The 11,587-nt window shown below is 40.2% G+C and overlaps 1 protein-coding gene across 1 annotated transcript; it reads left to right on the top strand.

Annotated features, from left to right (window-relative positions):
- Window positions 1-4,260: 4,260 nt before the first annotated feature.
- LOC128199927 (uncharacterized) lies at window positions 4,261-5,484 on the top strand. The gene has a single exon (XM_052891563.1). It carries the CDS (start codon window positions 4,261-4,263, stop codon window positions 5,482-5,484), a length of 1,224 nt encoding a protein of 407 aa, XP_052747523.1.
- Window positions 5,485-11,587: the final 6,103 nt, after the last annotated feature.

Here is an 11,587-nt window from a genome sequence, read left to right as displayed (position 1 = left end):
TGGATGCAGAAAGCAGGGTCACTACCCACTGCGCCACGCGGCCGTCAAATCGCGTATGTACACCGATTACTCAAAGACGCCTGGACCGATTTCAAAAATTCTTTTTTTGTTTGAAACGGTATAGTCCCCATTTGGTCCCATTGGCATCATGTCAAGATCTGATGATAGAAACCTGGAGAAATTGAGGGGAACTTTCGAAAATTATATGGGTGTCTAGTGTGTTCGTAAACTTTTCCATTTAGTACTTTTAAGCACTACAATTTTATGAAGGTTTAAAATCGATCTCATGATGGAGCCATAAAACAGACGAGGGAACTCCTCGGCGATTTACAGCAGTTACCTTGTGTTTGGGCTTGATTAATTTGTATTAATGAGAACTTTCCACATAGTTAGGTTGTGACTGTCATTTAGGGGTTTGATGATGAAGACCAAGGACAGTTAAGGGAACTCCTTAACAGTTTACAGTAACTACCTTGTGTTTGGCCTTGATTAATTCGTATTGCTGAGAACTTTCTACCTAAATGAGTTGTGTCTGTTATTAGGGGTCTGATGATGAAGACCAAGGTCAATTAAAGGAACCCCTTAACGGTTTACGGTAGCTACCTTGTGCTTGGGCTTGATTAATTTGTATTGCTGAGAATTTTGTACCAAGATGGGTTGTGATTGTCATTAGGGGTCTGATGTATTCATTTGAGATGAAATTTTACACTAAAAATGGAAAAATAATAAAAATTTTAATAAAAAAATACAACCGACTTCAAAACTTAAAAACGTACCCACTAAACAAAAAAGCGAAAAATAACATCATAATATGTTCTACCTGCTGATCAGTATGAAGGCGGTGCTTAGCTGGTGCTGTCTTAATTTAAGCCATTTCTGACAGGAGAACATGAAATAACACTGTTTGCAAAATCTAAATCTATATTCTCACATGGCTTGAATTAATACATCACCGGCTTAGCACCGCCTTCATACTGATCAGCAGGTAGAACATATTATGATGTTATTTTTCGCTTTTTTGTTTAGTGGGTACGTTTTTAAGTTTTGAAGTCGGTTGTATTTTTTTATTAAAATTTTTATTATCATAAAATCATGAACCAGACCGACAGACAGAGTACAAGGTCTCAATCTATATGTACTAAGCAAGTTCTGTGTATTGATTTGAAGTCAGTGATGTGTAAGTAAGTACTTTTAGTTCTAAAGACACGGAGTTTGTTCCTTCTCGATTCAGTTGAATAACTTTATTTGTTTTGCGGACGACACTTGAATGGCTACACGGATACCCACAGAACAGACATCGCTATATGCTAACGCTCTGATACCTGTGAAAAAGTTGTTTAAAAGAAAAATATGTTTTGTCTGTATGAATCATTGCTAACATTTTTGCGATCCCTACCTACTGATTTAATCTTTCTTGGGTTAGGATAAGTAGGTATCTCGGTAGGTATGTGTCCTTGTAACATTCTTTGGATTTGAATGTTAGGTTCATTCATTCATACATGTAGGTATTCTTATCATTATCATCATCATCATCATCATCATTAACAACCCATATTCGGCTCACGTTGAACACGAGTCTCCTCTTAGAGTGAGAAGCCTACGTAGTACACCACTCTGGCCCAATGCGGATTGGCAGACTTCACACACATAGGGATTTATGAAAATTCTCAGTTATGAAGATTTATTCACGAAGTTTTTCGTTCACCGTTTGAGACACGTGATATTTAATTTCTTAAAATGCACATAACTGAAAAGTTGGAGGTGCATGCCCCAGATCAGATTCGAATCTACGCCCTCCGAATAGAAGGCAGAGGTCTCTCTTATGCTAATAAATTAACGCATCATGACTGTCTTACACAGCAGGAATAAAAATATGTGTATGTACTATCTAATTTAAACTTGCAATACTCCATTAACGTCAGTCAAATCTGTTTAACTAATTTTATTTTAATCGAAGGCTACTTTATCTTGATTCCGTTTGGATTAGGGTTGTTTCAACCCAAAAAAAAAACTTCGCAAAAGACCTGGCATTGCAAAGAGTTGAGTCACATTCGCTTGCATGTCATGGATGAATGTATAACTTAAAAATCATATGCGTTTTAAGCAATGCGGTCCAACAACACTGCGTTTTAATCAGTCTTTTGAATGTTTTTTTATTTGTCAACAAGTTAGCTAACTGCGATCGCATCTGATTTTAAGTGAAGTTAGACGCAGAAGTTTAGTTAGTAAGCATGGCTTGGATGTATGTAACTATTAGGAAATCCATGTATTTTTCAACAAACATAAACAAACAACAAACAACAAACAAAAACAATTTTAAAATGTACACAACTGATAAGTTGGACGTGCATTTTATGAATTATTTTATCCCCGGACCGGATTCGAACCCACACCCTCCGGAATCGGAGGCAGAGGTCATATCCACTGGGCTATCACGGCCTTAATAATATATCTAGGTATATCATATATCTAGGTTACAAAAATATTATACTTTTGCAGCGTTTTTCAATTACCTATCTATTGGCTTACTCGTAGGATCATTTACTTCGTCAATATAATATAATTTTTCATATAAAAACATAATAACAAAGTTGCTGCTTGGTTCTGTTAAATACAGTTATAGTAGGTAGCTCTAGCTACTCGTAAATAGATAGGCGATAGCTATTAGATTTGGTTAAGTTATTTAACCAAAGTGCCGAAAGCTATCCAAATAGGAGCTGCATAACATTAGGAGGCCGACAATACCCTACTCAATGTTTGGATTCAATTAGTATTTCGCATAATTTAATCAACGGATAACATGATACAACCATTATCCATAGGTACCTCCTACCTATAGCTTGCGCTGTCCGCTTTTCAATAATCGTAAAAATCGAGTGGAAAATCAAAATTGTTTTGAACAAAAACCCGGCTCTCTCGTTTGCAAAAACACTCAGCCTCGACTTGAATATGTTCGCGTCGAATCAACGGGATAATGACGTCCAGGGACCATTTTTTAGACGTTGAACGAGTTTCGACGTTTCGAACACAGATATATTATCCATGTAAGTACGGGTACGTATTTACTTGTGTGTTTTTATTATTTACCGACACAACATTAAAAGCGTTGATTTTATTAATCCACCATGCTGGCCCAATGTGGATTGGCTAACTTCACACACGTAGAGAATTACGAAAATTTATTGCAAATTATACTTCAAGTTAATTACGATTTTTTTTCATTCTTTATTCTTTACAAGTTAGCCCTTGACTACAATCTCACCTGATGGTAAGTGATGATGCAATCTAAGATGGAAGCGGGCTAACTTGTTAGGAGGAGAATGAAAATCCACACCCCTTTTCGGTTTCTACACGACATTGTACCGGAACGCTAAAACGCTTGGCGGTACGTACGTCTTTGTCGGTAGGGTGGTAACTAGCCACGCCAAAGCCAGCCCGATCTGGACCAATTAAGAAAACCTCAATCGGTCCAGCCGGGGGCTCGAACCCAGGACCTCTTCTTGTAAGCCCACTGCGCCACGGAGGCCGTCAAAACGACGTAATGTAAGTATATGTAATCCGTATTAAGTACTAAATATCTGTATTATTAATTAAAGTATTAAGGCTCGAAGAGATACAGCCAGCCCAGATGAACTAGTGCCATGTTTATTTCTGCCGCCAAGAAACATAGCTGTTTCGTTTTGAATGCTAAATGGTTAGCGCTGAAATTACTGGTATTAGAACTATGCCTTAGGTTTATGGACAAATGTCAACGGAGAGTTTCCAAAGCAGTGGAAAGAGGGGAAATTATGCCTTTTACGTAAAGAGAGCCGTCCGATTGACTCACCCTCAGGATACCGACCGATAGTTCTTCTCAGTGAGTTGGGTAAACTATTCGAAAAGATCCTGGCTACCCGACTCACTTTGCATCTTGAGACAGTGGGTCCAGGTCTTTCAGACGTGCAATTTGGATTTAGGGCTGGTCGTTCAACTCTGGACGCTCTGGAAGCTCTGAGAGTTCTATCCTTGGAAGCTGTGGAGGCTGGAGACGTCGTGCTTGCAGTTTCGCTGGATGTCGCAAATGCTTTCAACAGTCTTCCTGTCGAAACATTGCTGGAGTCATTTCGTTATCATGAAGTACCACTCTACCTAAAGAGACTCTTAGAAGATTATCTTCACGATAGAGAAATTCTTTGGGAAGGAGCAGATGCGCACAAGCATAGGCATCGGGTAGGTTGCGGGGTGCCGCAGGGATCAGTGTTGGGGCCCGTCCTTTGGAACATGGGCTTTGACTGGCTCTTGCGGTGTCCATTACTTCCTGGCATGAAGATTATTTGTTACGCCGATGACACCCTCGTCACTGCCCGCGGAAAAACATTCGAGGAGGTGTGCCGATTGGCCGCTGTCGGCACGTCTTTGGTTGTGGACAGGATAAGGATGCTAGGTATGAGGGTCTCAATCTCCAAAACAGAGGCCCTCCTATTTCATGGCCCACGCCGCGGTCCTCCACGAGGTGCACATATCGCTGTCCAGGGTACAGTGATAGAGGTCAAGCCCTGTATGAAATACTTGGGTCTTACTTTGGATGGACGATGGAAGTTTGAAACCCACTTCAAACAGCTAGAGGTCAGACTCGTGAAAGCTGCTGCCGCCCTTGGCAGGCTCTTGCCGAATATAGGAGGTCCGGAGTCAGTCTGTAGGCGACTCTATGCTGGAATAGTAAGGAGCATGGCCTTGTATGGCGCCCCAATTTGGGTGCACTCACTGACTCCCGTCAACAAGGTCCTCTTACGAAGGCCACAAAAGATAATTGCCGTGCGAGTCATCCGGGGATACCGTACAGTGTCATGGACGGCTGCAACATTGCTGGCTGGCGATCCACCCTGGGAACTTCAAGCCGAAGTCCTAGCTGAGGTGTATCAATATCGGGCGCTAATGAATGCACAAGGTGTGTTGGCAGGAGCAGACGAGGTAAGAAGAATCAGGACCCTTGCTCAGTCAGTCTTGGTTGAAAGGTGGAAAGAGGATCTGGAGTCTCCTATTGCTGGCAGTTGGACGGTTCTCGCAGTTCGCCCTCACATAGAACGGTGGCTAAAGAGAAAACACGGAACGCTTACGTTCCGACTGGTGCAGATACTAACAGGACACGGCTGCTTTGGCAAGTATCTGCACCAGACAGCGAGGCGAGAATTGACTCCGGTATGCCATCAGTGTGGGGCCACTGAAGACACAGCGCATCACACACTAGCTGAATGTGCAGCCTGGAGCCCGCAGAGGCACATACTATCATCCACTATTGGTAGAGCCGTCTCGTTGCCCGACGTAGTTGACGCCATGATAGGCAGTGAAACGTGCTGGACAGTGATGCTGTCGTTCTGTGAGGCTGTCATGGGTCTGAAAGAGGCTGAAGAGAGAGCGAGGGAAGAAGCTGCCGATGCTCCCCTCATACGCAGGCGGAGGCAGGGTAGAAGGAGGCGCCGATATGCGCACCTTCTCCCACCTTAATGTAGGGCGAACAGGGTAGGCGGCGACGCATAGAGACAAACGTCGGGACATCACAGTAGAATGTGCTAAATGATCCTGTGATGTCACCAAAGGACGAAGCCGGATACGCTGGGTTTTAGTGGGTATTCCGAAGTTTCGGCGAGTCCCACATACCCTCTGGAGTAGGGATGCGTAAATGCATTTCCCAGCGCAAAAAAAAAAAAAAAAGGTTTATGGACAAATGGCAGGGTATTGTGTACTTGTGTTTCTGGCTAGTAGGTGTAAACCTATCATCACCTTGTAGGGGAGACCGGGGCTGGTTGTGACATTTTTTTTACAAACTGTCATATTTTTTAATTGGTTTGATTGTTTTAGCCGAGTATAGGCTTGTTTGATAAAATAACTATCCAGGATCATTATTTAAAATAAAAGTTATAATGTAGACTAATAGTAATTACATAAATGTGTGATTTGTGGAAAAAAAACCGTGTAACATTCAACCCCGTGCTTTGGCTGGTTGTTACACTACATGGGGCAAGTTGTTACAATAAAAAACAAACGTATTATATGAGTTTTTATTACGAACAATCATCAAAGTTAGTTACTTTTCTTAATTGAAATAACATAACATACATCTAGAAAGCAGTCTATCAAAGAAAACATAATAATCTAAAATGAAACGATGATTTTCCTGTCCCATCTTCTTTCTTGTAGATTTCCCCCCTTGACTGACTTTCCTTTCTTGGATTTTTTTTCCTTTTTTACTCTATTCCAGTGCCAAAGCATTTTTCTCTGGCGTATCTGTTAAAACTGCTGATTTGAGTTTCTAATTCATGTGCAAACCTTACAAATCAGCGGTTTTAACAGATACGAATAATAATAATCCAAAGCTGCTGCTTGTTCGGAAATGTCTGTAGATATTTTTCCCTGCTCAGTATTTCGTGCATACGTCCTCATCCTATAAAAAAAGCGTAGCACGTTGGTATGTTAGTTGGCAACAAGAACTACGGGGCATGTCACAACCTGCCCCGAGCAAATGTAACTTTTAGCCCCAACGCCAAAACTGACCATTTAAGGTTACGCAGTGAAAACATCAATAAATATAGCTGTAAAAACGCAGGTTCATTGCGAAACGTAAGTATTAGGGAGTAAAATTCACAACAAGGGTATCTCTGACACTATCGAACATAGCTTGTAAACCGATATTACTAAAAGTGTAAAATTTTACAAACCTGCAATTTAAATGGAGGTATGCGCGTGCTCTTCTCACAAAAATGCTGGCGTTCCTGGCTCTCGCGGCACGCTAGCCGACGGCGGCGAGAGTATTTGTCTCTTTCTAACGTCACTATTGCGCTCTCTGTTTCGCGGCAATTGCCACTGTAACAACCTACCCCTGTAACTTCCAGCCCCGGTCTCCCCTACCTAAACTGATGTCTATAGTAGACGATGGTTATCAAGTAAAATCTGGTGGTGAGACATTTGCTTGATTCCTCTACTATTATTAAAAACAAATAGGTATATCACACTAACCTTGAAGGAATTCGTTTAAATCGGCTTCTTTCTGCCTCTCTTCTTTACATTAAATTCAATTCCTTTTTATAATCCAATGCAGGAAAGTAAGAATGTTTATGGTAGCTAAACATAGTTGGCAAAAACGTATCATAGACTTTATTGTATCATAGAATCACAATAATATTACAATTGGACTAGTGTTCGGTTAAAGAGGATGCATCCTATTTATCGTCATCGATACAAAGAGTAATGTTTCAAGTGACAGCTCTACATCGACACAATCAATTGAAATGGATTGTACGGCTGTGGTAGGATCCATCGAGATTCCCATGGACTAAATAGATCAACTATTCAGAGATACATACATTATAGCTGGTCATCCCGCATGAATTTTGGGTTTACTGACTCTAAGGAGGTATAGTAGAGTAATTATCTATCTTTGTCCTTAGCTAAGGAATAATGTAGGTATGGTGGTGACAGTAAGGATATCTTCACTTGTCATTATGGCATGGTAAATCTCGAAATATGTATCGAAATAGTCTGTAAATCGGTTAAAATCTATACTAATATTATAAAGCTGAAGAGTTATTTTTTTTGAATGAACGTGCTAATCTCAGGAACTACTGGTCCGATTTGAAAAATTCTTTCAGTTTTAGATAGCCCATTTATCGAGAAAGGCTATATATATATTATCTCTGTATTCTTACGGAAACGGAAACCACGCGGGTGAAGCCGTGAGGCGTCAGCTAGTTTGATAATAATTGATGGAAGTAATGGAAAAGCTTTTACCGAAATCGTAGCCTAATCCGTTAAAATATCATAGATCTATAAAAAAACAGATTTGTATCAAGCCGTTTTCGACGTTTTAGTTGGAAGGACGAACATAAAATTATTTATTTATAAGTGGCTAAAAACAAATGTTTGTCGCCGATAGCTTCCATGCGATTGGTTGCTTGCGTAACTGTCAAAGCGAAGCTTGACTGGGTACGTTAGTTTTATATTCTAAAGATGCGGTGCATCGCACCGGATACCAGCTGGTACGCTCTATGTACTGGTTTAGAGCTCGCCACATCAGCGTGGGCTAGACAATGATCCCAAATAATTGGTTATAATAATTATTCCCCGAGATCAGTGATTGTCTATTGTAGGCGCCCGTCGCTAGTGGGCGTAGACAATGAGAGCTCATCTCTAGTACACAAGGAAGTACTCGCATCCCACTGCCGAAGAGAAAATTATTATTAAGAGTCGTTAGGCGTGAACTAGCGTTTCGCTGTGTGCGGGATTTAACCAATTTTATGCAGAATTATTTTCCATTTCAAAATTTATAGCTGTTTTAGGTAACAAGTCCTTTATTATCAGAACACCTCGAATAACCTCTAGTAGTAAATCGTACATACATTTTCTTCTATACTGGTACGTATATTGGTCTCTGAACTTACTCTTTATGCCACTGGTATGTGGCTTTGAATCACGAAGTCCTGGATTCAGCGAATATTACGTTTATCTTTCTTCCAAAATGAAATGAAATACTTAGTAAATATCTTAGTCCAAAATCAGGGACTTGGTGGTTACTATTCTGTGCCTCGGAGAGCACGAATCGGCACGCTCCCGGTCATAATCAAACATTTGATAGTGACCTTTACAAAATCAAAAATGATAACTCTAAGCCAGCCAACCCACATTGTGCATAAGCAGCTTGGTGGGTCTGGGCTCTATATCCCTTGTGTTAAAAGGAGGTAATGGTGATAATGATGAACACATTTCTTGACATAGAGATATCTTTAAAGCGTTTTTCTGGTAACCTTCTTGTCACTCTTATTTTCTAACCTACTCGTAGAATTCCTTGGTTTGATTCCCAGCTAATCTTAATTTAGGAGATTATACTTTTCAAGATGGACTCAGGACTGGATGTAGGATTTGGGGGAGGAAAATTTCAAGATTCGCGCATTAGTTCTCTTAGGTTAGCTCTATGATAGACTGCATTGTCACTTACCATTAGGCGTGATCATCGATGACAAGCTAACCTTAATATCCAGTTAAGGTAACAACTAACACGGCACGCCTTCCAATTCTATCAACGACTGTTTATGCGACGCCTACTCTGGCCATTTGAATTTAACACCACTTATATCATGTTTGAATTGATGACTCGTAAGAAAGAAGTGTTAAAGTTTCGAGTGTTTTTGTTTGTTTTTATGTCACGTTGATGTTTTTTCAATAACCGCCTCGAGCATTACCGATGTGTTATAAGTAGGACCCTAGAGCAAGAAGTTAATTGGTACACTAAATATGCGTTCTCACGTTTTCTAAGCCGATAAGTGACTAACATAGTGATCTATCAACGCACTAACTACTGGACGGATCGGGCTGAATTTGGCATGGAGGTAGATATTATGACGTAGACATCCGCAAAAGATTGTGATCAATTCTACTCCCAAAGGGATAAAATAGGGGTTGTTTGTATGGAAAGTCCTTCATTTTTAGTCCTTCAGTTTTAAAAATTTGTTCATAAATCATAATAAAAATAAGAAATATAACGATATTCAAGAATTTTTAAAATTCAACCCTAAATAGGAAATAGGGGCTGAAAGTTTATATTGAATTCCAGGCGGACGAAGTCGCAGGCGTCCGCTAGTAGGTAATAATAACAGTATCCTTGTTCTAGTAGGTTGTCGGTTGGTTTATCTAGGGGCAACGCCAGAGCTCATAGCCAGTCAACGTACAATAAGTAAACATTGTCAACTTATAATCCCGCCAACCCAGTGCCAATATATTTTAGTTGACCTGACCACCGCATTGGAGTTCTCATCATCATTAACAGCCGATGGACGTCCACTGCTGGACATTGACCTCTTGCATGGACTTCCAAACAAAACCGCCTAGAGCTGCCAGCACCCAGCGGCCCCATGCAACCCGCTTGATATCCTCAGTCTATCTAGTGGGGGGTCGACCAACACAGCGCTTTGCAGTGCGGGGTTGCCATTTCAGCACTTCGGGACCCCAACGTCCATCGGAGTGCCCCTTAGTTATTGGAATTCTACTCTGTAGTAATTTTTTTCATTTTTCTACAACAATAAATTTCGCTTTGGTGCCCATTCTGCAGCGTCTAGAGCAGAGGTTCCCAAACTTTTTTTTCATAGACCACTTTCAAAATTTTGCTTGCTTCGGTGGACCCCTACTACATTTCTACATAAAATCTCAGTACAAATGGATAGACCTGATGTTTCAAAATGCTTTATTAATAAAAAAAAAGTAAAATTTGCCAATAAAAAAAGTGATTCCAGCCAGCTTTACTTTTTGATGTCTACTTAGGTACAGTACAAGGAACCAATCAATCCATACTTATGGGCCTATTTTATTTAGAAATCTTCTTATTTGGTATAAAACCAGATAAATTTTCCGAATTGTAGACCCCCATTTTTAGTGCACGCCGACGTAGGCCCCCAAGGAGTCTCCCGTGGACCCCAGGGGGTCCACCTGGACCACTTTGGGAATCAATGGTCTAGAGTAACAACATAAAATATGTAAAAATGCACATAAACTTCACGCGACATGGCCATATTGCGCTATTCGTGTGACTGACTTACTTTCCCATACATGCTGTAAGTATCTAATATAATATTCACAATTCTCGTAATATCTCAAATACCGCAAATTGCGCTGTAAACTGCACAATGCGGCCCGCATGCTCGCTTGCCAATGAAACAAAGCTCGTTAAACGTGAAAATTAATACTTTATGGTGGTGCTGTGACAAGCTTTTAAGAATTATTATTGTTAAAGAAATCAGATTACCTTAAGCTACCTGATATAAATTGATATAGATAATCTATACAATATTTTCTTCATTGTTTATCGTATATTCCTATCAATTTGTTTATCAAAATCTTTTGACGGATCAGACGTCAAACCATTACTAGCAAACTTCTTCCTCCTTGCTGGTATGGTACACTTGGACAAAGCGCTTCCCACCACAGATTTAATTTCCTCGGTCCATCGTATTAGGAAATTGCCGCGATTCGGGTGCTTTCCATTTTGGTGGAAGAGACCTTCGTCAATTTATAAAAGCTGTGAAATTTTGTCAGAAAACTGACTGATTTCTTTCGGAATAATATTAAAAATCAGTCCACTGTCTCCAAATATTTAGCTTCGAATGTTTTTGCGCCGGAAACTGTTAAAGATATATGAGTAAACTCTAAGGATTTTCGGCGAAGGGGAAGAGAAAGGAAACTTCGAAAAGTAAATCTTACCTATATGTAGTTTTCTACCCATGGTAAGAGTCAGCTTCGTTATTATATTAACGCTAAAAGTTTGCTAAACATTTGACGTTTCTAAAATGCCTGGTCTGGTCATTCCAGACTCGGTTTAATACTGCGCCTTACACAACAAGTTGTTGAAAAGAATTTCAATATACCTACGTCTCTGTACTTCGAGAGTCATTGCTTGATACCTATGCGATTTGAAAATGGAGAAGTTCCTTTGTGATGAAGACATGTGTGTGGAATTCTTTTCAAGAGACTTTAGGATCGCATATCCTCATCATGTTTTTACATGCTCAGGATATTAAAAACTTTTATTGTAGGCATGCCAACAAGATTTTTCAATTATCTATAC

This window comes from Bicyclus anynana, chromosome 4, assembly GCF_947172395.1.
Source record: "Bicyclus anynana chromosome 4, ilBicAnyn1.1, whole genome shotgun sequence".
NCBI lineage: Eukaryota > Metazoa > Arthropoda > Insecta > Lepidoptera > Nymphalidae > Bicyclus > Bicyclus anynana.
This window is presented reverse-complemented; position numbering and strand designations above follow the sequence as displayed.

What these genes read in the sequence shown, in the direction of transcription:
- LOC128199927 (XM_052891563.1), top strand. Translation starts at nt 4,261, where the DNA reads ATGGGCTTTGACTGGCTCTTGCGGTGTCCATTACTTCCTGGCATGAAG.